This window comes from Somniosus microcephalus, chromosome 1 (assembly GCF_052327205.1).
Source record: "Somniosus microcephalus isolate GS21.2 chromosome 1, FLI_Smic_1.0, whole genome shotgun sequence".
Lineage (NCBI taxonomy): Eukaryota > Metazoa > Chordata > Chondrichthyes > Squaliformes > Somniosidae > Somniosus > Somniosus microcephalus.
In genome coordinates, this window is record NC_140987.1 from 434,585,584 (window position 1) to 434,613,190 (window position 27,607).

General features: G+C 45.7%; 1 protein-coding gene across 1 annotated transcript in view; it reads right to left on the minus strand.

Moving 5' to 3' along the window:
• Positions 1-1,170: 1,170 nt before the first annotated feature.
• Positions 1,171-27,607, minus strand: part of eda2r (ectodysplasin A2 receptor) — a 60,981-nt gene continuing 34,544 nt past the window's right edge. Inside the window, exons 8-11 of the mRNA XM_086000816.1 lie at positions 25,985-26,084; positions 20,102-20,630; positions 10,622-10,671; positions 1,171-6,610 (exon numbers count right to left, since the gene is read on the minus strand). Of these exons, the coding sequence (XP_085856942.1) occupies positions 10,633-10,671; positions 20,102-20,630; positions 25,985-26,084 (668 nt within the window). The 3' untranslated portion in view covers positions 1,171-6,610; positions 10,622-10,632. The remainder of the gene's footprint in view (positions 6,611-10,621; positions 10,672-20,101; positions 20,631-25,984; positions 26,085-27,607) is intronic.

Here is a 27,607-nt window from a genome sequence, read left to right on the forward strand (position 1 = left end):
AACCCAGGTCAGTGAAAAGATCCAGTCCCATCAGGTTAGCTCCTTGGCGTGCCACATGAAAACAAAAATCTGGCAAAACTTTTGTTCCATAGCGTACAGTGAGGTTGACTGAGCCCACTAGTCCAATTTTCGAATTACCATACCCGCAAAGGGCAGTGGAGGGCGCAGAGAGTGGCAGGGAGCTGAAAAAGCATTTGAATGTGTCCACATTCAGCAGTGAGACGCTGGCACTGGCATCCAACAACAGAGGGATGCACACATTATTCAGGTTAATTGTGCATGACTTGAAAGCCACTACTGGCCCAGAGCTCACGTTGTGAATTATAGGCCAACTGCTTGAGGACTGAGTGTTCATTTGTAGCAACAGGGGCAGAGCGGCAGACATTGGCAAAGTGATTTTGTTTTCCACAATTACGACAGGCTTGGCCGCGCGCGGGGCAATTCTGCGCTCTGGTAGCATGTGAACGAGATCCGCAGTTTCCACACTGTTGCCGCGGTAGCGTGCGTTGCTGCTGTCGCGCGAGCATTAGTGTCAGAGCTGGCGGGGCCGAGGGCGCTGTCACTGGGTGTGTGTGCTAGTTTCGCTGCACATTCGGCTGCAGACTCCACTTGAAAGGCAATGTTGACTGCCTGTGACAATGACAGATCGTCGGACTCGAGTAACAGTCTTTCACGCACTCTCACGTTGTTGGTGTGCTCTATTAGTTGATCATGCACCATCTCGTCTTGTAGTGCACCGAACTTGCCCGAGCTAGCTAACCCCCTCAAATTAGCCACGTATTGATGCGCCGACTCGCCGGGGAGTTGGTGACGCTGTCTAAAAATGAATCGCCACAGGAGGGCACTTTGTGGGGCAGAGAAGTGTGTGCTTAACAGAGCCACAGCCACATCATACGTTTGAATTGAGTCTGCTGCGCATAATGTCCCAAGAACACGCTGGCCCTCCGCTCCCAAGCAATGGGATAACAGTGCCTTTTTCCGTGCTGTACTCACATTTTCTAGTCCAAGAGCAATGAGGTAGGTTTCAAAGGACTGTAACCAGTGAACCCATGGGATCGGGGGCTCACCGGGTAGTGCAAGGAAGGGAGGAGGTGGTGGAAGAGAGATTTCAGCCATCCTCGTCGCCAAATGTTGCGTTTGCAAAGATAATCCAGGGGCCGTATGCAGAGCTCAGTTCATGTTGCTTTTAATGGCTGATCCAATCACACACTCCCAGGCAAAAGCAATCGAATAACTATATCCAATGTCAGACATAATACAACGATAACAGCACTATCAAACTCCATGTGCTCAGGCCAAGGCAATCGAGTACCTATCACCAATGTCAGACATAACAGCAGGACTGTCATATGAGGAGAGATTGGGTCGACTAGGCCTGTATTCACTAGAGTTTAGAAGAATGAGAGGGGATCGCACTGAAACGTATAAAGTTCGGACAGGGCTAGACAGACTGAAAGCAGGGAGGATGTTTCCCCTGGCTGGGGGGTCGAGAACGAGGGGTCACAGTCTCAGGATACGAGGTAGGATATTTAGGTCTGAGATAAAGAGAAATTTCTTCACTCAGAGGGTAGTGAACCTGTGGAATTCTCTACCACAGAAGGTTGTGGAGGCCAAGTCACTGAATATATTTAAGAAGGAGATAGATTGATTTCTGGACGCAAAAGGCATCAAGGGGTAGGGGGAGAGGGCGCGAATATGGTATTGAGATAGAGGATCAGCTATAATCATATTGAATGGTTCAAAGGGCCGAATGGCGTACTCCTGCTCCTATTTTTCTATGTTTCGTCTATGTTTCTTAAGAGCAGAGAACATTTGGAAATAAAATTGAAAGAATTTGAAAGAACCTGTAACTGGAAGTCATCTGCAGAGGTACCACTGATGCTTATTTACTCACTTATGGACAGGAGTTGGCTTTCTAAAGCAGATTTGCCGTTATTATCCCTTTGAAACTGACTGCAACTTCAGGATGTAGCCCATACGCATCTAAATGCGAAAATCCTGAAGTTGAGGTCAGTCATTCACTACTTCGACACAGACTATGCTGTGGAGCCCACCCCCACTACATAACCGGCAACCAGTGAAACTGACAAAAACTTGGGCTTTTCCACGGTAATATCACTGTTAAGTACCCCATTAAATGTTAAGCCTTATTTGAATAGGTGACTTGGCATAACTGGGGTTTTTACAGTGCATAGACTGGTAAACAAATGTTCTGGCCCTGAAAAACTACTTTTTATATTTGTGGAGTGTCAAATTTCTCCATTATGATCATTGCAACTGCTAAAAACTAATTTTTTTTTTTAATGTTTGTTCATGATATTTCAGCTTTTGCCTTATTCCCATGTGAGAGTCTCAATCTTTATTGTGCTCTCTAATATTTTTTAAAAGTCCGGATAAAAGCAGCTTCTCATTTCCCGGTTTCCTGTCTGTGAGAATTCTGCAATTTGATTGGCTACTTGGACACATTGTTGATGTCACAGCAGCATCGCCCTAGGGATTCCCACTACAGAGCGCTGAAATCAATTGAACTTCGAAAAAGGCAAACTTCGCGCCACAGAGATCACAACGGTGGCAGTGCTATTAATATTTTCAGGACCATATGGGTTGCAGAGGCCATGGTTATCAGTGTTTGGAGAGGGATGACAGAAATAAATTAAGAGTTAGGACATTAGTTTGATCTGGACCAGCAAGCCTGGATCCACCTGCCAATTCAATGATGCCCAACATTTACAATGTGCACTCGTGAATTGGGTTCAATGTAGGCTTATTTTCTTCCAAATTCAGTCATTTTGATGGCATTACATTACAAGCTTACTTATTCAGAAACCAGAACATGCAATGAAATGAATTCATTCCATCTCACAGAAAATGTAAAACTGGGAGTTGGGTTGTTACCCTGTCAGGGTACAAGTGGTCATTTCGCCCACAAACTTCTATAGGTCATTAGCTTCATGCATGTATGAAGGCGTCAGTGCCACCTAGCCTAGAGTCAACCCGTTCACTAGTCTGCTCTGTTCACATTTTGCGTAATTAATTAACTAATAGCAATTAATCTTGAAATATTGCCTAACTTCATCATTTCACAATGTCGAGTGCAAACAGGAAGCCAGAGCTTCCAGACAGAGCCAAAAAAACTGTTGCACAAACAACTGCCGAGGCCATTAACAACATCAGCAGATGATGCCATTAGTAACAGCAATTTGAATAGATCTTGGGTCCTAAATCTTTGTTCTCTATGGAATTCCATATCCTATGCCAGGAGCAGGCTAATTACTCAGGAACTGTTCTTCACAGATATTAAGAATTTTGCTGTATAGTGAGAAATGCCATTATCTGAAGTAAGACGATCACAGTCCCCATTTTTTTTTGAATGGATTCACATCTGCTTTAATTTTTTTTTTAAAGGCAATTTTCCAGTTCAAAGAGCACTTCAGGATGAGATTATGATAATGATCTTGCCCTTGAGTGTTCATTCCTCAACCATACCCAAATGAACTCCCCATGGTATACTGGGCAAATGAACCATGTAGTGAGGCACCAGGCCACACCAAGTAGGAAGATGCTAGATCTGATCCTTGGTTTGTCCTGTGTTGCCTGTTTGGGGCATTCAAATGGAAAAATTAAGCAGGATTCCCACTTCTGATTGTTATGCAGCACATTGAATTGTACTTGTGTGGCTATTAGCTAAGAATAGGGTTAGGCTCAGTTATAATGGCTTCTATGGTCGCCTCCAACACCCGATGTCCAGGCTTAGATACAAGGAATAGCCATCTGGGTAAGGCATCAGAGAGCCGATAGTGCCTGTGCCTCTGTGTTAATTACAGCCTTAAGGAGCATATGGGCAATTTACCATGAGGCAGATGATCTCTTATTCTGAACTACAAACCTGAAAACATAGGCCCTGAAATTCCAGGGATTGAAGGGGAGGGGGGCAACAGCTGGTTTAATGGCATCCCTGATGATAATCGCTCAACCATTGGTGGCCGTGCCTTCTGTTGCCTAGGCTCTAAGCACTGGAATTCCCTCCCTAAACCTCTCCACCTCGCTACCTCTCTTCCTCCTTTAAGACGCTCCTTAAAACTTACCTCTTTGACCAAGCTTTTTAGTCATCTGCCCTAATTTCTCCTCGTGTCTTGGTGTCAAATTTTGTGTCTTATAACACTCCTGTGAAGCGCCTTGGGACGTTTTACTACGTTAAAGGCGCTATATAAATACAAGTTGTTGTTGTCAGAAACCCAGCGCTTCCAAAGGATGGCTTATAAGTTAGGCTGACGATACGTCCCCGTTTTCTGGGGACAGTCCCCAGATGAGGGACTGCGTCCCAGGGCATAGTCCCCAGAAGAATCCCCGTTTCAGGAAACTCGCCTCCAAATACGCGCGGGTTCCAATCAGGAGCCACGTATCCCCGAGCTGCCCTACGACCGGGAAAATAAAGTGGGCGGGGTTGTGCGGCAGGGCAGGTTCCGATTGGTGGGAGGGATGTCAATCTCCTGTTTTCAACCAGTAGAAGGGGTGGGCTCACGGAGGGATTTTAAGTTATGCAGAGATCAGGCTCTGTGGCCGCAGTACACATGCTCCAAACCCCCCACCGAATCCCCGGGTACTCCTGTGAAATTCGGCTTAAGAGAAATCGACCCTGGAGCCAAAATGTCTGAGTAACTGGAGCCGCTGATAACCGGACCAAAGAGCAGCGGCTGGAGCCGAGCCGTGTGGACATGCCGGGAGCCGGTCAAAGCACGCTCGGCGGCCTTGGATTGGAGTGGGTGAGTGTCGGGTTGTGAGGAGGGGGAGGAGCCGGTGATTGCGGCCGGCAGATGCTGGTGAACAGCAGCCGCATTATTCAGGCGGAAAGTTCTGCCGCTAATTTTTGCAGATTCGTTTCGCATCAAAACAACAAAACCTTTTGCCTCGCTACACTGCGCAACTTACATTTTCCATGCTGGCTACTTTGCTGTGCTCCCACCCTGTGTGTCCCCGGATTCGGTTTAGAAAATATGGTCACCCTATCATAAGCGCCCACACCTACAAAATCGGCGGGCATATCATACAACGCACTGCCCTCAGTTATGCCATTAGCAATGCTGAACAGGCATTCCCATGAGTTCCTGGTATCCAGTACTGGAGGGGGGGGGGAGAGAAAGAGGTGAGAGTTTAAAAATTCCAAAAGCTGGTTTCGCAGTACAATCTACTGCATTGCCAAAACTGGCAGAAGGAACCAGAGTTGCTTTTCAAATCTCGTTGCACTAATGTGAGGCAAAGTGCCGCGGCAAAATTCTTCCCCTCCACTCAGTGGGGTGTCCTAGCTGTGCCAGAAACAGCACTGGTGCCCGTTCTAGCTACTCAAATGGGTCTGACCATGGTATTTCAGACAGCAGGCATGGGGGTGGGGGGGGGGGGGGAGGGAGAGGCCATCGACGTAATCAATGGACAGGTGGCAATCCTGCTCCACCTTCCCAAGATCTCCCCAGGAATTTCAGGGCCATGATATTATGGTTTGCATATTCTGATGGCTGAGCTTTGACCCTACTGCTTTCTTCATTCAAAAGAAAACTGAAGAACATAAGCGTCTTACACTGGGAAATACCACAAACAGCCGGTTAATTCAAAAAGTTAAATCAATGATGAAAGGGAGATTTTCAATCTCAAACGTTAGTGTAGAATTACCAAAATCTTTTGCAACTGCCTGATGCTAACCAATTAGTCACAAGTACAGGTAAACAGGCGGCTCACCTCAAGACCTTTCTCATAAAATATGGCAGAATGTAAAATTCTGCAGTGTTAGATAACAATATTGGTTCATTTTTTTCTGATTACAGAGCCACACACATTTCAGATATCTGCTTTATATGTAATGTTCTTCACGCTTTCCCTCCTAGAAGGCATCTCGTCTTTTTTAGACTAATGAGGAATATCCGCCTTCTTATGGCATTTTGATTGAGTTTCTCAAGACCTGTTCTAGGTGCTGCTCTGACATGTGCATATACAGTACTGCTGAGCTATTGGCATTAAATATCAACAATAGGTAGACAATTGTAGAGGCACATCTTCCTAAAAGTAACCCAATTACAGAAAGGTGTCACAGGAATAGCACTGACAGAAATGTCTCAGTAACAATCCCCAAATTGATTGTCTAAGTGGCCGTGTGCACCTTTTAAGCTTAGAATGTAACAAGATCTTGGATCACTTAGATTGCTAAGGATCAATTGGTCCTAAAGACAGACAGTAAACGGTGTAAATCCCTCTAGGCTTCCAGATACCATTACCTTACCATATTAGCAAGGAATTTAAACGGAACCCCTAGTGCTACAAATTAATTGCTCCAACCAATGTCTATCACTCCATAAGTGGATGTGTTCTAGTCTCTGTAAGATCAATGGAATTACAGAGAGGACCCAAGATATCAAATCGTTGCAATTGAAGGATCTTCAGCTTCGGGCATCGCTGTCAGGGTACAAGGTGGCTAAAGAGGTTCAACCCCCTTCACGTCATTCACCATCTCCTGTGGAACTCCCATTTTCTAAATGCCTGTAATTCTTCATGCTCAGTGGGGAGACATCCAGTTTGAGCACCCGAGCTTCGACCAAAGTCTGAGGAAGCTAAATGTGCACACCTGCAGAAGGGACAGCAGGAAACAGCCACAATTTAATATTGCAATTAGAGACAGAGACGTGGAAGAAAAAAATGTTGACCATCAAGATAACATATAGCATTTTCATTCTGAATCAATCTGATCTCATTTTCACGAAAACAGGAAATGGAACAAAGTCACGTTTCTCCCTTAGTTTATCTTCCTCTTCGTTTGTTCCCAAATTAACAATGCCAATCTTCCACCACTTGCATTCTGCCTCTGCAGCTTTTAGCTCTCCTCTGCCTTTCCCTCCATTCCACTCTCTGCATCAGCTCTTGATAAGAACTTCTGCCATTGTGAGAACCCTCCAAGAATCTCCATGTGGCAGAAATGCTTGTCCATTGTCACTTATCTGAGGAAGGATGTTCTTGCCATGGAGGGAGTGCAGCGAAGATTCACCAGACTGATACCTGGGATGGCAGGAATGACGTATGAGGAGAGATTGGGTCGATTGGGCTTATATTCGCTGGAGTTTAGAAGAATGAAAGGGGATCTCATCGAAACTTATAAAATTCTAACAGGACTAGACAGACTAGATGCAGGAAGGATGTTCCCGATGGCGAGGGAGTCCAGAACCAGGGGTCACAGTCTAAGGATAAGGGGTAAGCCATTTAGGACAGAGATGAGGAGGAATTTTTTCACCCAGAGAGTGGTGAACCTGTGGAATTCTCTGCCACACAAGGCAGTTGAGGCCAATTCATTAAATATATGCAAGAAGGAGTTAGATATATTTCTTAAGGCTAAAGGGATCAAGGGATATGGGGAGAAAGCAGGGACAGGGTACTGAATTTGGATGATCAGCCATGATCTCATTAAATGGCGGAACAGGCTCGAGGGGCCGAATGGCCTACTCCTATCTTCTATGTTTCTATCTAAGATCCAACATAGAAAGCTTATCTACTGTGGCAATAAATGTAACAAGAGGCCATATTTGGAAAAGTTAACCCAAAATAGGTCAATGGAACTGGCCTATGGATATTTCACAATTTGGTAATGTCTTGGCCAGCAGGTTTATGTACATCAGCTTGGCTTAGTTAGTAGCATCCAGTTTGTACATAGAGCTACTACATTTCTGGGGCAAAAGTTGTTGGTTCAAACCTCATAGCAGGGTTTGAGCTCTTAATCTAGGCTGACACTCCAGTGCAGTACTGAGGGAGGTTCTGTATTTCAGATGAGACCTTAAAACAAGACCGGTTTCAGTGGTTGAGATGGAAATCAACAATCCCTTGGCACTATTTGAAGATTAGGGTGTCCTATTGCCCTGACCAACAATTCTCCCGTAACCAATGCCGCCAAATTGGCTGTTTATAGGGCATTGCGGGCACTGAATAGCTGATGCTGCACTTCAAAGTAATTCACAAGCAATTGCAAGTATCTATTACTTCTTTTAGGTGATGTACATCACTAAGTTACAACAATAAATCTTATTGAAAACACTCTAAAAGGCAATCACTGAAGTAAGAACAAAAAATCAAAAGTGTAATTTCTTAATTGTATTAAAAGTGTTAATGTTTACATCGTTGTAGGCGATTCATTGTCTAGACTTAAAAGTAGCTTGCATTTATTTACTACCCAAAATATAGAGGGGAAAGTGGGTGTTTTTAGGGACCAGAATTCAAGAAGGCGGTTTTTTAACATGATAGAATTCTTCATTAAGCTGGAGAGTGAAGTAGTTGACTCAGAGACTAGGGTCCTGAATTTAAAGAAAGGAAACTACGATGGTATGAGGCGTGAGTTGGGTAGGATTGATTGGGGAATGTCACTCAAGGGGTTGACGGTGGATAGGCAATGGCAAACATTCAAAGATCGCATGGATGAACTACAGAATTTGTTCAGCCCAGTTTGGCATAAAAATCAAACAAAAAAGGTGTCTTAACCGTGGCTAACGAGGGAAATTAGGGATAACATAAGATCCAAAGAGAGGACATATAAATTTGCCAAAAAAAGCAACAAACCTGAGGATTGGGAGCAGTTTAAGATTCAGCAAAGGAGGACAAAGGGATTGATTAAGAGGGGGAAAATAGAGTATGAGAGTAAGCTTTCAGGGAACATAAAAACTGACTGTAAAAGCTTCTATAGATATGGGAAGAGAAAAAGATTGGTGAAGTCAAGCGTAGGTCCTTTGCAGGCAGAATCAGGGGAATTTATAATGGGGAACAAAGAAATGGCAGACCAATTAAATATATATTTTGGTTCTGTCCTCACAAAGGAGGACACAAATAACCTCCCAGAGATGTCGGGGAACATAGGGTATAATGAGAGGGAGAAACTGAAAGAAATCAGTATTTGTAGGGAAATGGTGTTGGGGAAATTGACGGGATTAAAGGCCGATAAATCCCCAGGGCCTGATAATCTACATCCGAGGGTACTTAAGGAAGTGGCCCTAGAGATAGTAGATGCATTACTGGTCATCTTCCAGAATTCGCTAGACTCTGGAACAGTACCCATGGATTGGAGGGTAGCTAAAGTTACCCCACTATTCAAAAAAGGTGGTAGAGAAAAAATGGGGAATTATAGACCGGTGAGCCGGACATCAGTAGTGGGGAAAATGCTAGAGTCCATTATAAAGGATGTAATAGCAGAACACTTGGAGAACAGTGACAGGATCGAACAAAGTCAACATGGATTTATGAAAGGTAAATCGTGCTTGACTAATCTACTAGAATTTTTTGAGGATGTAACTGGTAAAATAGATAAGGGAGAACCAGTGGATGTGGTGTATTTGAACTTTCAGAAAGCTTTCGATAAGGTCCCGCATAAGAGACTAGCGTGCAAAGTTAAGGCTCATGGGATTGGAGGCAAGGTATTGACTTGGATAGAGAACTGGTTGGCAGACAGAAAGCAAAGAGTCGGAATTAACGGGTCGTTCTCCGAGTGGCAGGCAGTGACTAGTGGGGTACCGCAGGGATCGATGCTAGGACCCCAGCTATTCACAATATATATTAATGATCTAGACGAGGGAACTAGATGTAATATCTCAAAATTTGCAGACGACACAAAGCTGGGTGGGAGAGTGTGCTGTGAGGAGGATGCCCTGAAAATCCAGTATGATCTGGACAGGTTGGGTGATTCAGCAGAAGCATGGCAGATGCAATATAAAGTGGATAAATGCGAGGTTATCCACTTTGGTGGTAAAAACAGGAAGGCAGATTATTATCTGAATGGCAATAGATTGGGAGAAGGGGAAGTGCAACGAGACCTGGGTGTCCTTGTGCACCAGTCGCTGAAGGTAAGCATGCAGGTGCAGCAGGCAGTTAAGAAGGCAAATGGTATGTTGGCCTTCATAGCGAGAGGGTTTGAGTACAGGAACAAGGATGTCTTGCTGCAGTTGTACAGGGCCTTGGTGAGACCACACCTTGAGTATTGTGTGCAGTTTTGGTCACCCTATCTGAGGAAGGATGTTCTTGCCATTGAGGGGGTGCAGCGAAGATTCACCAGGCTGATACCTGGGATGGCAGGAATGGCGTACGAGGAGAGATTGGGTCGATTGGGCTTGTACTCGCTGGAGTTTAGAAGAATGAGAGGGGATCTCATTGAAACTTATAAAATTCTGTCAGGACTAGACAGATTAGATGCAGGAAGGATGTTCCCGATGGCCGGGGAGTCCAGAACCAGGGGTCACAGCCTAAGGATAAGGGGTAAGCCATTTAGGACTGAGATGAGGAGGAATTTCTTCACCCAGAGAGTGGTGAACCTATGGAATTCTCTACCACAGAGGGCAGTGGAGGCCAGTTCATTAAATATATTCAAGAAGGAGTTGGATATATTTCTTAAGGCTAAAGGGATCAAGGGATATGGCGAGAAGGCAGGGACAGGGTACTGAATTTGGATGATCAGCCATGATCTCGTTCAATGGCGGAGCAGGCTCGAGGGGCCGAATGGCCTACTCCTGCTCCTATCTTCTATGTTTCTATGTTTGTGGTGGATACAAGGCAGTAGCCTTAAAGAAAACATTTTCCTCGGGTGAAATAAAGAAAACAAATAATATCTCACCTCGAGTCAGCTCACAGGCTTGGTTGAGCAGCTTTTCTAAAATGAGCAACCTAATACAGAAAGGTGCAAATTAGATAGACAAACTTAAGCAAATGACAACAATCTCAATCTGTGATTTACTCAAGAGATGCACAAGCACAATCTAGAAATAGGTTACCCTGGAGACTTTGGAGCTCGTGGTAGATTGCCCAAGAAGGCACAAGCACCCTATGGCCCAGTAATTCCTGTCCCAACGCGTGAGTACGGACGGGGTACTCACGCGTGGGCCCGTTGGAAGTGCCAGATTTCAGCATGCACAGCACATGCGCGGGAAACCGGCATTTCCTCCAAGGGATTGAGAGGTCCAACGCGTGCGCGCAGGACTCTGCGCGCACGCGTTGAACTTCCTTCTTTTTGACAGGTTTGCCCGTGTGTAAGGGCCTCAACTTTTTAGAAATGAAAAAAGGAGACATAAGGACTTGATTTTTTAAGGTAAGTGGTCTATTATTTAAAATTAGAACATTTTTTCCACAGCTTTATTGTTTTTAAGGACTTTACAGTAAGGTAAGTTTATTTTTAGACCCGATTTCTTAAAAAAATATTTTTTTCAAAAATTTGATTAATTGTTTAAAATAGTTTTTTAAAGTTATTTATAGTTCATTTAATTCGTGGGATGTTTTAAAAAAAATTATTTAAAGTTTAAGTAGTGTTTTGGGCGCCCGTAGTTTTCATGAGCTTGACAGTTCTTACTATCAAACTCATGAATGAAGTTTCCCCTCCCCTGATTGGCTGCCCAGTGCTCACCTGATCCCAGCCGGCACATTGCACTAACTACGTCGCTGGATCAGGCAAGCACAGCGCGCCGACAGCTGAACCGGGCCAGTGACAGGAATTCCAAGCAGGCCCAGGCTTCAGCTGTCGGCGCGCCGGGTAAGTGCACATCGGGGGCTTGCACGCACGGCAAGCCCCCGAACCTAATTTCTGGGCCTATAAGATGATCACTGAGCTACAGAATAGGCTCCCATAAAATCTAGTTAATTCTATATATAAAAAGGAACAGGTGACTACCTAGTTGCAGAAGAACTGAAGGCTAAACGAGTAGATATACCTGGAGATCATCAAATACTGTGTAAGCACTTTGGTTCTGGCCCTATTCTAAACAAAGGAATGTCACGTGGTGATTCAACAAAAATCTATTTGATATCCTAGAGTGTTTGACTTAATTTTCTTTTGTCTTTTGAGTTCAGGAAGAGATACGAGACAATGCTATTTTTTTGAGAGTTTTGAAGGTTGTGAATTCAAGTCCCACTCCAGGGACTTGATCACAAAATCAAGGCATACACTCCAGTGCAGTGCTGAGGGAGTGCTGCACTGTCGGAGGTGCTGTCTTTCAGATGAGGCGTTAAACCGCTCAGGTGGGCGAAAAAGGTCCCACGGCACTATTTTGAAGAAGAGCAGGGGAGTTCTCTCCGGTGTCCTGGCCAATATTTATCACTCAACCAATACTTTAAAAAACAGATTATCTGGTCATTATCACATTGTTGTTTGTGGGAGCTTACTGTGCGCTAATTGGCTGCCGCATTTCCTACATTACAAGAGTGGCAAGTATTTCATTGTCTGTAAAGCGCTTTGGGACGTCCTGAGGGTGTGAAAGGCTCTTTCATGGTTAGTAACTTCCCTCAGGAAGCCCCAAAAGCTAAATACAAAAAACACAGAATTATGTGTTCGACTAAAAATTAAATGATTAAATCTCACACAAAGACTGGAATTTGAGAAATTTAGTTTTTGCGCAGACGGACCATTTTTTGTTAAACTTGTGAAATCCGGGAGAAAGACCCGAGCCCATAATACCACTAAAGTTGAAAAAGGTAGGAGGAAAGGTGAGGTAAAGCAACAATTCGTGATCAGGTGCCACCAAGCTTCAATATTAAAAGCCCATTGATCGTACACAGGAGCAGAGACTGAGGGAATCGAGGAGCTCCAGAGTTTTGAGGAGACAGTATGATGAGTCTTGCGGCAGGAATTTCCTCGGGGTTCTCCTGATCGGCTGCCGGAAGATGGACGGAAACCCCGTTTGCACCAGTGGCGGGTTCCCTCTTGGTGGCTGCGGTCTTGCCGAGAGTCCGCCCTGCAGGCTTAAAGAGGCACGAGGAAGAAAACTGGGCCACGGTCAGAGCAGAGGGCATGAACCGACCCAAACCGCCAGTAGCGGAATTAGGAAATCCCAGCCCACGTAGAGCTGAGGAGGAACATTGATTTTATTATCTCTATTTTATTGATGATGCTACAAAGAATAAAATGGAGATAATAAGGATAGAGATAGAAAGAGAAAGAAGTTGCTGGCCAGAGGTGAGAGAACTATCAGTTGACAAGATTTTGCTTGTCTGTTTTCCCGCTGGTCAAAATTTGACACCCATGAGAGCATGCCCTATGCAGACCTGCCAAATGTCACTCACAAAGTGAGTTTGTCTTATTTTTGCTTTAACAACATAGGTCATCATTAATAATAAATGCAGCTCCATACATTTAAATGGGTTTGCAATGGGTGTCACTTTGGCTGATCGTAAATCTCACTACCAACAGTTCTCTAATGTAACAAGCTTGGGCAGTCAACCAAGTTCCATGGTAGCATGACTCAGAGAGCTACAAGGACAAATAGTGTGTGAAATGGAAACATTGCACTGGTGCAATACACAAGAACAAAGAAAATAATGAACAAGAAAGAGCCTTTCAGCTCATTGAGCCACTCTTTCCAACAGATGAGGAGCAATTTGTGTAGTCATGGACTACCCAACTCAGATAGATGGCTAACCACAGGTAACATTCCAAGAAGAGAAAACTCAAAATTATCCCTGACCTCAAAGGCAATAGAGCATAACACTCCAGGATATCATGTAACATTTAATCCTAGTCTGTTGAACTCTACAAATGACACTTTTATTGAGGATGTGATTGGTAGAATAGATAAGGGAGAACCAGTGGATGTGGTGTATTTGGACTTTCAGAAGGCTTTCGATAAGGTCCCGCAAAAGAGATTAGCGTGCAAAGTTAAAGCACATGGGATTGGGGGTAAGGTAGTGACTTGGATAGAGAACTGGTTGGCAGACAGGAAGCAAAGACTTGGAATAAACGGGTCTTTTTCCGAGTGGCAGGCAGTGACTAGTGGGATACCGCAGGGATCGGTCCTAGGACCCCAGCTATTCACAATATATATTAATGATCTAGACGAGGGAACTAGATGTAATATCTCTAAGTTTGCAGACGACAAAAAGCTGAGTGGGCGTCTGTGCTGTGAGGAGGATGCAGAGAAACTCCAGTATGATTTGGACAGGTTGGGTGACTGGGCAGATGCATGGCTGATGCAGGATAATGTGGATAAATGCGAGGTTATCCACGTTGGTGGCAAAAACAGGAAGGCAGATTATTATCTGAACGGCAATAGATTGGGAGAAGGGGAAGTGCAAGGAGACCTGGGTGTCCTTGTGCACCAGTCGCTGAAGGTAAGCATGCAGGTGCAGCATGCGGTTAAGGCAGCAAATGGTATGTATGTTGGCCTTCATAGCGAGAGGATTTGAGTACAGGAACAAGGATGTCTTGCTGCAGTTGTACAGGGCCTTGGTGAGACCACACCTTAAGTATTGTGTGCAGTTTTGGTCACCCTATTTGAGGAAGGATGTTCTTGCCATGGAGGGAATGCAGCGAAAATTCACCAGACTGATACCTGGGATGGCAGGAATGACGTATGAAGAGAGATTGGGTCAATTAGACTTATATTCGCTAGAGTTTAGAAGAATGAGAGGGGATCTCATTGAAACTTATCAAATTCTAACAGGACTAGACAGACTAGATGCAGGATGTTCCCGATGTCGAGAGAGTCCAGAACCAGGGGTCACAGGCTAAGGATAAGGGGTAAGCCATTTAGGACTGAGATGAGGAGGAATTTCTTCACCCAGAGAGTGGTGAACCTGTGGAATTCTCTACCACACAAGGCAGTTGAGGCCAATTCATTAAATATATTCAAGAAGGAGTTAGATATATTTCTTAAGGCTAAAGGGATCAAGGGATATGGGGAGAAAGCAGGGACAGGGTACTGAATTTGGATGATCAGCCATGATCTCATTAAATGGTGGAGCAGGCTCGAGGGGCCGAATGGCCTACTCCTGCGCCTATCTTCTATGTTTCTATATACAGTAATTGATTATCTCCAAGGCCACTGATTTGCATTCTTTACAGAAAAATAGATGGAATCACAGAATGCAACAGAAATCCAGGAAAATCCCATAAATTCAAAATAGAATTTGACTTACTCAGTCCCCATTAACTAACGTCCTTAATTATAAATGGATGGAATCAAGTAATTTGATCCCCGAAACCCTAGAAGCCCATGTAATGAAAACACAATTTGAGTTACTCACTGTAAAATAATGGCCTATCTAGACTTACCTGTCTGTTCTTAACAGTACATAATTGGATTTTTTTTTCCATAACTTGACATTCATACAGCTTCTTTTTAAAGGAGTTAATTGATACAGCATTAACTAGCTTTGATGAGAGTCTATTCCATAGCAAGAGGTCCTTTCCCGATGCTGGAGTTACGGCCCATTGTTGGAGCAGTCTGGCAAGATCTCCAAACAAATAATGTTCCATTTTAGTGATGAACTAGGCTGCAATCATCCGGACATGACCATCTTCTAAATAGCAACAGAAAACGCTGGAAAAACTCAGCAGTCCAGGGCAGCATCCGTGGAGAGAGAAATGGAGTTAACGTCGTCAGAAGGGTCTTCGACCTGAAACGTTGACTCCGTTTCTCTCTCCACGGATGCTGCCCTGGCCTGCTGAGTTTTTCCAGCGTTTTCTGTTGTTATTTCGGATTCCCAGCATCCGCAGTATTTTGCTATCATGACTATCTTCTACATGTCTGTATAACTGCATGAGCAGAGTTTGGAATTTGCACTGGTGTACACCAGATCCACGCCAGGGGTAATGATCGGGGTGGGGAAAAAGGAAGGTGCTTTCTCAGAGAGAGGAGAAACATGTGCGGAAAATGAAGCTTAGCCACTTCCGCACTTAAAAGGTTATTAATGCGCCCATTCTGTTAAGTCTGTGTGTTATATTGAGAACTACTACACAGACCACAAGAGTAAACTTTAACAGGTCTTTACTGGTTGAAGGTCAGGGCGGAACTGCCCAATAGATCCTTACACAGCACTTATATATCGGTGTGGTCACTGTCGGTATTACAGTATACAGCAGCCAAGATAAAGTAGTGCAACTCTTAAAATAGTTCTCTTAAAGGTGGAACGGTTATTAAAATAGTTCTCTTAAAGGTGGAACGGTTACATACACTACAATCCTCCCTTTTTAGCTTAACAGTATATATGTTCCCCATTAAACATAACATCATAACATATATACACAACTTCATGTAAAAACAGTTCACAGATTCAGTCTCTGCGGCGGCGCCTCCTGCGCTTCCTGACTCGGTCCGGATAACGCCTCAGTGGGGTAGTAGTTCTCGGTGGTGTAGTAGTTCTCGGTGGTGTAGTAGTTTTCGGTGGTGTAGTAGGTTCTTTTGGCAAGGTCGATTCGGCTTGAATGCCAGTGTCGAGTTCATCTGGTTGCAGTATCACCGGATCGGAGGTAGATACTATGGGTATCTCTGCTTCATCATTAGGCGTATAAAGTTGTGGTGTAGATTGTCCCTTTTCGGATGACTCTATGATCTGGTCAGCATGGCGCCTTTCAGGGGTCTCTGGTTCTCGTTGCTGGGGTGACTCATCTAATGGTCCTTCACTGGACTTAACAGCTTGAACTTTCGTAACTTCAGAACCAGCATTGTTGACTTCGAAAGGCTCGAGTACCTTGGGAAGTTTTTCTGCTTCCAGACTGATTTGGCTCAGTTCGGAGGGACCACGTGCGTGACCTGGTAGGGGTGATAACAGTTCAGATGAGTCATCATCTTCTGCTTCCTCTCTATTGCCTTCTATTTCCTCCATCACTTCAGCTTTTGCCTCTGCCACCAATTCCCTGAGTGGCTTATTACTGCTGACACCACTCACAAAAGGGTGCTCTTTCTTCTTAGCTTTCAACTGATCGATGAATTTGACATATTCCCTTTCTTGCTCAGCTTTGATTTGTTTGGCCTCATCGCGCAGACGGTTTGTGTGTTCCTGTTCCATTTTCTCAATCAGCTGCTTCTGCTGTCTTTCTAGATTCTCCCACTCTCTGTCAAAGAACTTTTTTGTTGCATTCATCCCTTGCTCAAAACGGCGAATCATTTGATCTAATTGCTGTTGTAGTTTGAGATTGAGTTGAGTTCGAGCCCGGTGTTCCTCAGAAATGTGCATGTCTGTAGACTGGACAGACTCAGAATTCTCTATTAAACTATGTTGTTGTTGTTCAGTGGAATTCTGTTCTGATACTTTGTTCTCTTCTGAAGCATTTATGCACTCCTTCGTTTTTCCGTCATTAGACTGCAAGTCCATTTTAGACTTGTCTTTTGCACATGGGCTGATCTTACCATCATCAGTTCCAGAGTCTGAGCTGATCCTGGGTAGGCGGCAATCTTCCTCGCCGTCAAAGAAACTGCACGGCTCGAGTCTTCCCTCGCGATCGGACGTGATGACAGTTCTGGTGAAGTTGTAGTCGTATTCCATATCCTCGTCAGAAGACGTGCTTGGATCATCGGCTCCGTCTACCTGCCCTTGAGTTGACTGCTCTCCTCTTTTCTTCCCCGAAGGATCTCGGTAGAATGGAAAATCCTCTTCACCATATGACTTGCCACCATAAAAGGGAGTCAACCCGAAAAATGTAGTTGAGCGGGCCCGGGCACTGCGTCGGGGGTACCTCCTTGTGTTTGAATCATTATCCTGGGCTTTGTACCCGTCACCATCCTCCTGTGAAGTCTGGTTTCCGCACTGCAGCACGTGCTTCTGAAACAGGTTTTTCACCCTTTGTTTGTAGACTTTGTTGCACGTTGGACACCTCAGGACTTCCCGCTCATTTTCTGGACTTTCCGTCATTGCTTTTAGGGGGTGCCGGTCCATATTTATTTTCCTGATCCACTCCCGTCCCAGAAGTGGTGGACCTCCCTCAGGTAGTACATATATGTCCATTCCTTGGTGCTCTTTGCCCTTGTGTCTCACCTTGACTTTTATTTTTCTGATGGGGTATACTCTTTGCCCCGTGTATGTCTGCAATACTATCTCCGTATCCCGTAGGGGAATATGTGTGAATAACTTTTTGTAATCTTGCTTATTCATGACCGTCAACGCCGATCCGGTGTCCAATTCCATCTTCACGTGGACTCCTGCTATCTGCAGTGTGACCCAGATAGTTTGTCGGTCAGCTTCCTTACTCACATTGTGAATTCTCAGACTGCCCAGTTCCTTGCTGTTGGACTCTGAATCCGAATTCTGTTCATCCGAACTCTTCTCAGCCACCTTATGTACCTTTCTGCACCTTTCCTGCGGTGACTTTTTGTTGCTGGTCTTCTTTCCTGACCGGCATACTTTAGCTATGTGACCAAGCTTGCCACATTTTCTACATTCCTGGTTTTTAAACCAGCATTGGTTCTGATCGTGTGTTGTCTTCCCACAACGATAACATTTCGTTGTACCCAAAGCCATTTGATCTACGCTGAGTACCGCTGCCTTCAGCTGCATTTCCGCAGTGCCTCTCGCTGCGGCTTCGTGCGATGCTGCCTTATCAAGTGTAAGATCATTCTCTTCAAGCAACCGCTTTTGTGTTCCTTCTTTCGACAATCCACACACGAATTTGTCTCTCAGTGCCTCTGTCAGGTTTTCCCCAAACTGACAGTATTTCGCTAGCTTACGCAGTTCAATTAAGTACTCCGCGTTGCTTTCCTCTTTCAGTTGCGTTCTCGCATAAAATTTAAATCGTTCCGCTAACATCAGCGGTGTGGGGTTCAAATGATTCTTCAGGACAGCAACAATATTAGCGAAAGTCTGATCCGCCGGTTTAGCTGGTGATAGAAGATGCTTCAATAGCCCGTATGTCTTCGCACCCATTGAGTTTAGTAAGGTTAATGCTTTATCTTCATTTGATATTTTATTTGCCTTACAATATATCTCTATGCGTTCTACATACGTGGCCCAATCTTCAACATCGGCATCGAAATCGTTGATGTTACCACGCTTAGGCATCCTCGCAATCTTCTTGAGAAACAAAAGAATTTTTTTTTTCTTTTACAAAATGGCGGTTTCCCGCGCTTGTCTTCTTCCCCCGCCTATGAAAATGGCGGCTTCCCGCGCTCGTCTTCTTCCCCTGCCTACGAAAATGGCGGCTTCCCGCGTTTGCCTTTCTCCCCCGCTGGCTGTAATGGTGATTGCCGTATTGCTGCGTTCGCCCTCCCCAGCGGTTCTCGAATCGTGCCTCCCAGCCCCTCTTGCAGTCCAGTCCTTCCCCCCCCCCCCCGGCTGCGGCTGAGTTCTCCGCGGTTTTTTTTTCTCCCGCGTCTCGAATCGTGCCTCCCAGCCCCTCTTGCAGTCCGGTCCTTCCCCCCCCCGGCTGCGGCTGAGTTCTCCGCGGTTTATTTTTTTAAATTTTCTCCCGCGCTTACGCTGTCCCGGTCGCTGCGCCTCACGGCCTCGGTAGCTGCCCGGCCTTTTTCACCGGTCGCGGTCGAGCTCTCTCTCGACGCTGTTGCGTCTCCCAGCCCGCTTGTAGCCCGGTCTCTCACACCGGCTGCGTTCCCGCTTGTAGCCTGGCCTCTCACACCGGCTGCGTTTGCATTTACCGCGGCTTCCGTGCCTTACGCTGCCCCAGTCTCAGCGCCTCTGGCCCCGACTTCAGTCCGGCTCTTTTCCCCGGCCGTGGTCGAGTTCTCCGCCCTTATATCCTCCGTTTTTCCCTCCCCTACTCCACAGCCAACGTGGCCGACTGGCTGCTCGTCGCTGATCGGCTTACCCACCACCGTGAAGAAGGGATGATCACTGCCTGTTGCTGATGGAAGGCTTCGTGTCAGAATTCTTCCTTCGCTCTGCAGACCCGAGTCTTCTCTCAGCAGAATGATGAGGGCGGATGCCTCTTCTCGACGCCCGTTAAACTGTCTTGGATGTATCTCTGCCGCAGGGTAAGATCGTACTCGTCGCCACTGTTAAGTCTGTGTGTTATATTGAGAATTACTACACAGACCACAAGATTAAACTTTAACTGGTCTTTACTGGTTGAAAGTCAGGGCGGAACTGCCCAATAAATCCTTACACAGCACTTATATATCGGTGTGGTCACCGTCGGTATTACAGTATACAGCAGCCAAGATAAAGTAGTGCAACTCTTAAAATAGTTCTCTTAAAGGTGGAACGGTTACATACACTACACATTCCTCAGCGGGAGAATAGTGCATGGTATTAAAAGGGAAGATAAAAGGGCAAAAACTACATTAAATAGAAAATAAGAAACAAGTTAGCAATGATTTCCAAATGTGCCTCAGACATCAAACCACACATCATACTCATTTTAATTGAAACAAGAACTTACCCAGCTATTCCCAGTGGTTAGTTTGCCATGGTGAGAGTTACCACATCCACTGCTGTGGCATTCCTCTGGTCTGCTCTCACCATGACCCGAGATGCACGATCCCGTTATACAAGGACAGGGTCCAATGTTACAGGAAGCTGCGGCTCGCCCTCCATGTGGTCTCGAGGGCTGGTAGCGTGCTGCAGTTTCCTGCGCTACCACCGTGGATTCGCCCCGCACAGCCGTCAGATACTCCTGAAGGTCTAGCTCTGTGCATTCCACCGGAACATGCGGCCGTCTGTAGTGGCACGTTGAGGCACAGTGCTTTCTCGGGGTTTTGCGGGCTCCTCCTCCTGCTGGAGCACTGGCACCTTCATCGCGTTCTGGGACGAGCTCATCGTCCATCCCACAGGTTGGAGTCCTCGCAGGCGGGCAACCCGCAGAACAGTCACTGCAGCCAGATGTGTGGACCAGTGGTTGGAGTTCAGGTGTGCCACTCTGACTGTAATTTGGTGGAAGAGAGCTGGAGAATGCAGGACAGGTAACCGCGCTGTGAAAACAGATTTTAATAGCAATTAATATGTAGTTTAAAATAAATGCTCGCAAGGTCGGATATCTAGCAGTATTTTATGTATATTTTAAAATTAAAACAAAGTATAATGTATCCTCAATAACTTCTGTTGGGAACTGGGTTTTCCCCCCTCCAGTTTTCTCTCCACTTCTCCACTCAAGTATTTTATTTTATCTAATCCATTCAGTGAATGGTAAAGCTAATCTGTAATCTCGTATATAATTTCAGGTCATATTTATGTTAATAGTACTAGTGGCCATAAACCTGTGCAGATCCATGTGGCCAGATCCATGGAGCTGCTTCATTTACTGCTGGCTTCCAGTTGGGTTTTATTTGATCAATTGCAAAAATACTGCACAGGAAAAGGAAGAAGGAAAAAGCACTTGTGCCTCCATTTTTGGTCTTCAATGAAACCCATCTCAAAGCTTTGTTTCATTGAAGCCTGGATCAATTGGTCACAAATAAGGGACGGAAGTTACACCACATGCCAATCGGTCAGCATTCAGCAAGTCTTAACATAGAAACATAGAAGATAGGAGCAGGAGTAGGCCATTCGGCCCCTCGAGCCTGCTCCGCCATTTAATGAGATCATAGCTGATCATCCAAATTCAGTACCCTGTCCCTGCTTTCTCCCCATAACCCTTGATCCCTTTAGCCTTAAGAAATATATCCAACTCCTTCTTGAATATATTTAATGAATTGGCCTCCACTGCCTTCTGTGGTAGAGAATTCCACAGGTTCACCACTCTCTGGGTGAAGAAATTCCTCCTCATCTCTGTCCTAAATGGCTTAGCCCTTATCTTTAGACTGTGATCCCTGGTTCTGGACTCCCTGACCATCGGGAACATCCTTCCTGCATCTAGTCTGTCTAGTCCTGCTAGAATTTTCTAAGTTTTAATGAGAGCCCCTCTCATTCTTCTAAACTCCAGCGAATATAAGCCCAATCGACCCAATCTCTCCTCATACGTCATTCCTGCCATCCCAGGTATCAGTCTGGTGAATCTTCGCTGCACTTCCTCCATGGCAAGAACAACCTTCCTCAGATAAGGCGACCAAAACTGCACACAATATTCAAGGTGTGGTCTCACCAAGGCCCTGTACAACTGCAGCAAGACATCCTTGTTCTTGTGCTCGAATCCTCTCGCTACGAAGGCCAACATACCATTTGCCTTCTTAACCGCCTGCTGCACCTGCATGCTTACCTGCAGCGACTGGTGCACAAGGACACCCAGGTCTCGTTGCACTTCCCCTTTTCCCAATCTATTGCCATTCAGATAATAATCTGCCTTCCTGTTTTTGCCACCAATGTGGATAACCTCGTTTTTATCCACATTATACTGCATCTGCCATGCATCTGCCCAATCATCCAACCTGTCCAAATCATACTGGAGTTTCTCGGCATCCTCCTCACAGCACACACGTCTACCCAGCTTTGTGTCGTCTGCAAACTTGGAGATATTACATCTAGCTCCCTCGTCTAGATCATTAATATATATTGTGAATAGTTGGGGTCCTAGCACCGATCCCTGCGGTACCCCGCTAGTCACTGCCTGCCACTCGGAAAAAGACCCGTTTATTCCAACTCTTTGCTTCCTGTCTGCCAACCAGTTCTCTATCCAAGTCAGTACCTTACCCCCAATCCCATGTGCTTGGATGGAATCGGATCTTCAGTTGCGAGTCTAGTGATGAGAAATCTAAGTGAGGGGCCAGGCCCTGTAGTGCAGGACACCATCAAGGTTGAGAAACGTAGCAAAAATTCCAATCAATCAATTAATCCTACTTGGGTGGTACCAAGCACAGGCGCAACCTTAGCTCAGCAGTGGCACACTCGCCTCTGAGTCAGAAGGCTGTGGGTTCGAGTCCCCCTGCAGGAGGCTGACAAGCCAGTGCAGTGCTGAGGGAGTGCCGCACTGTCAGAGGTGCTGTCTTTTGGATGAGACGTTAAACCGAGGCCCCATCAGCTCTCTCAGGTCAACGTAAAATTTCCCATGGGCACTATCTCGAACAAGAGCAGGGAAGATCTCTCCGATGTCCTGACCAACATTTATCCCTCAACCAACACTTAATAACCTGATGATCTGGTTATCATCACATTGCTGTTTGTGGGACCTTGCTCAGCGCAAATTGGCTGCCGCATTTCCTACATTACAACGGTGACTACATTTCAAAAGGTATGCAACTGGCTGTAAAGCGCTTTGGGAGGTCATAAAAGGTGTATAAATTCAAGTTCTTCCTTTCAAAAAATGCAGGCTGTAGGAGGAAGACAGGTAAGGAATGACAGTTTTGAGGTCCCAGGGTAGAGTCTTGATTTCCTTATAGTGAGGATAGAAGATACAAGAGTTTTTAAGGCAGCGAATTTGAAGCTCAGAACGAACAAAGTTGACAGGAGTAATGGCACTAGTGGTATTGGTAAAATAGACTTGCCACTATCTGTCTACCTACTATACCTATATTAGGGCAATAGATGAAACTCTGTACAGACTTTATTTTAGCGTGAGCAGGTTCTAAGCAACAGGACGAGTAGCCAAGAGGCTGAACATTCAGACAGCCTGACGAGAGGCTTCACATGCAATCTGTATAGAATATCATAAAGGTTGTACGTGAGAGCACAATTCTAGTAACCACAAGCTCAGACCAGTTGATCTGCTATTGAATGGAATTTAAAGCAGGGCAACCAAAGGCCAACAACTAATTTCATTCCTTCTGATGAATTAGCTTGAATATTTATTGCCAGATTCTGTTTGATTGAAGTTATTCGAATGGTACATTGCACCCATTAATTCTTTGTGGCTTTTGTGACATTCCTGAAATCAAGTCCAGAAAGTTTGTCAACTTAGGTTTTATTTTTCTCCCTGAAGAAAATGGGAAAAAGCTCCTTTTACTGGCTCAGTTTGGTAATCACACTGCCTGGTGTGGTATGGAGCAATAACAACACAGGGAGATCCCAGGCTCCCATCACTGCTCTGTGCTGAGGTAGCTCATCTCAGCGGTAGTTTAAGTAGAGGGGAGTTGCCAACAATGTTCCCTCTTAAAAAAATTTTGGTGCGCGGTCCCTTTAAGTAGTTGTGCAGCCCATTCAAATTTTCACATGCGCAGTTTCTCCCGTATAATGACCAGTGAGCAGCCTGTGCTGGACCTTCAGACCGCTGCGCGGACATGCGGCCACACAGCTTAGCAGGAACGTTGGCTGCCGTTAACCTCAGCAGCCCTTGGCTAATAAAGGGAAATCAAGAATGATCCCAGCTCCCAACCACTATTTAAATGATTCCTGTTGGAAAATGCGTGTGTAGATGTCAAATGAGGACATGGTCGTACTGAGCAGTGATGCCTCTCTGATTGGGAAGCTGGGCTGACCTCTTGATATCCAAGTTCACACCTGAGGTTTGAGGTGCCTGGGCATGGCTGATGTCGACAGAATCCTTGCCCAGCCAGAGTCAGGATAAGGGGTAAGCCATTTAGGACTGAGATGAGGAGGAATTTCTTCACCCAGAGAGTGGTGAACCTGTGGAATTCTCTGCCACAGAAGGCAGTTGAGGCCAACTTATTAAATATATTCAAGAAGGAGGTAGATATATTTCTTAAGGCTAAAGGGATCAAGGGATATGGGGAGAAAGCAGGGACAGGATACTGAATTTGGATGATCAGCCATGATCTCATTAAATGGCGGAGCAGGCTTGAGGGGCTGAATGGCCTACTCCTGCTCCTATCTTCTATGTTTCTATGTCAGTGCCTTCAGAAAAGTTGCACATCAAAAAACGGAACTTGGTGATGAGCGTTGAAAAAAAACCAATCATGGGAGCCAGAACTCCTCAGAACGTGATCCTGACTATTATTCTGGGATCTTGCACACTAGTGCCCTCCAGGTGCCCAGGTCTTCTCCAGCCCCATCCTCCTCAGCCCCAAATAAGAGGCTGATCTGCAATTTTTAAAAAAATCATGGCTTCCTTCAGGGGTTCCAGGCTCCTTCCTTGACCTGGACCGCACCTATGGGTCCATATTTGTCCATTTGGAGGCCGCTCCGCCTCACCTCACTTTGCGTACCACGCTCCACAGATATGCTAGGACCTGACTGAGCTACTGGAGTGGGAACTCCTATCACAGTGAGCTACTGCCCTTGGCTCCAGCCCCCTCAAGACACGCACCTTGTAAGGGGCGAGCCAAGGTTCTGTCACTTGCAAAGTAAGTTGGGAACTCCTGGAAAGGGTGGAGGCCTGGTGCAACCAGGTCTCCGCTGTTTTCCAGAGGGTCCCACCTGTCTCACAGGAGTTGTGGTAGGAGGCAGATGGAACCCCCAAGGAATTTCAGTCCCATGTGCTACATAGTCATTTTCTCAGTTAGATTTTTTAAAATTCATTTGTGGGATGTGGGCATCGCTGGCAAGACCAGCATTTATTGCCCATCCATAGTTGCCCTCGAGAAGGTGGTGGTGAGCCGCCTTCTTGAACCGCTGCTGTCCATGTGGTGAAGGTATTTTCTCAGTGCTGTTAGGAAGGGAGTACCAGGATTTTGACCCAGTGACGATGAAGGATCGGCGATATATTTCCAAGTCAGGATGGTGTGTGACTTGGAGGGGAACTTGGAGGTGGTGGTGTTCCCATGCGTCTGCTGCCCTTGTCCTTCTAGGTGGAAGAGGCCGTGGGTTTAGGAGGTGCTGCCGAAGAAGCCTTGGCGAGTTGCTGCAGTGCATCTGGTAGATGGTACACACTGCAGCCACGGTACGCCAGTGGTGAATGTGAATGTTTAAGGTGGTGGATAGGATGCCAATCCATCGGGCTGCTTTGTCCTGGATGGTGTCGAGTTTCTTGAGTGTTGTTGGAGCTGCACACATCCAGGCAAGTGGAGAGTATTCCATCACACTCCTTACTTGTGCCTTGTAGATGGTGGAAAGGCTTTGGGGAGTCAGGAGGCGAGACACTCGCCACAGAATACCCAGCCTCTGACCTGCTCTTGTTGCCAGGGTATTTGCAGTTGTACCTATACAATGAGATGCATTGCTACTGCAATACGATTACTAAAACAGCTACATATTAATAGAATAATTTATTACAGTGCAACACACAGGGAGATCAGCATTCCAATAGCATGAAAGGCCCATAAGCACTTTGATGGAAAATTAATTCTGCTCATGGTGCAACTGTGTGCAAACCGGATTTTTAAAATCCCATTTAATCGTCACCTACCCCCTCGGTGCATTAATGGATCAAAGTAATACAAATCACCAATTGCTTAGGGTCACAAGGTTAACGCCCCCCTACCAGGTGACGTTGCGCGTCCCCCCCCCCCCCCCCCGTACTCTGCTACATTTTAAAGGAAAAGGAATTTTCCAAGCTTACCTCCTGCCTTGGGCTTCAGATCCTGATGGACACAGATAGGCCACGAAACATGATCTTAAGGTACACGGTGCATCTTCAGGCAGACCCACATCTGCTGGCCCTGAGTGTAAAAGCAGAGCCCAAGCGGTTACTGTACTGAAGTGACATTCTGCAGTTACACTGGCTTCTGCTGACTGGAAACACGAAGTCAGTTGCATCACAAAGAGAAAACTTCAGGTCAGATACAGTAGCACTAGTAAATTTTCCCAACAGAATTTGCTCCTTCGCTCTCCAGCAGACCGTGATCCTTGCTGGGATATAATTCAATGGGTGTCTAGACACCCTCCAGTACCTTTTTTTAATTCATTCACAGGATGTGGGCATCGCTGGCAAGGCCCAGCATTTATTGCCCATCCCTAATTGCTCGAGAAGGTGGTGGTGAGCTGCTTTCTTGAACCGCTGCAGTCCGTGTGGTGAAGGTGCTCCCACAGTGCTGTTAGGGACTGAGTTCCAGGATTTTGACCCAGCGACTGTGAAGAAATGGCGATATATTTCCAAGTAAGGATGGCGTGTGACATGGAGGGGAACTTGGAGGTGGTGGTGTTCCCATGCGCCCGCTGCCCTTGTCCTTCTAGGCGGTAGAGGTCGTGGGTTTGGGAGGTGTAGCCATTCCTCATGTCTGAGCCCAGGCAGTCAGTGTGAGCAGGCTATTGAACAACAGGGCATCATTATATTTAGCCTGACCCTGTTCTTATCATTGTCCACATAGATGCACCTTCTAGCAGACATTACTGAATGGCAATCACAAGTTAGTGGTTTTCCCTTACTCCAACTCAAGGGCACTGAGCCCAAATGCATGTTAATCCCATTTGAGATCATTTAATTCAACACATACTGGACATCAAACCTGGGACCTTCTTCTGTCTTGATTTCAAAAAGAAAAGAAAAACTTGCATTTATATAGCACCTTTCACAACCACGAGAGGCCTCAAAGCGGTTTACAGCCAATGAAGTTATTTTTGAAGTATAGTCACTGTTGTAATGTGGGAAACGTGGCAGCTAATTTGCACGCAGCAAGCTCCCACAAACAGCAATGTGATAATGACCAGATCATCTGTTTTTGTGATGTTAATTGAGGGATAAATATTGGCCAGGACACCGGGGATAACACCGCTGGTCTTCTTCGAAATAGGATCTTTTACATCCACCCGAGAGAGCAGACGGGGCCTCGGTTTAACGTCTCATCCGAAAGACAGCACCTCCGACAGTGCAGCACTCCCTCAGCACTGCCCTGGAGTGTCAGCCTAGCTTTATGTGCTCGAGTCCCTGGAGTGGGACTTGAACCCACAACCTTCTGACTCAGAGAGAGAGCGCTACCAACTGAGCCTTGGCTGACACTTACACGGAGAGGGTGCAGGGAGGAGGAAGAGCATGCAGGACATCACTATCCAAACTCCACGGTGTAGTATACCTTTCAGCACAATGAAATACTTCTATATCCAACCATCTATAAAAGTTTGTCTTTTTACATGGTTCCATAGGGCAAAGGAGAGTGTCAGTCACACTTCAAATTGTGACACATGCAAACAACCACAGTTGTATCTGATTAAGCACCATTATTAAAGCAACCATACTGATTCTCAA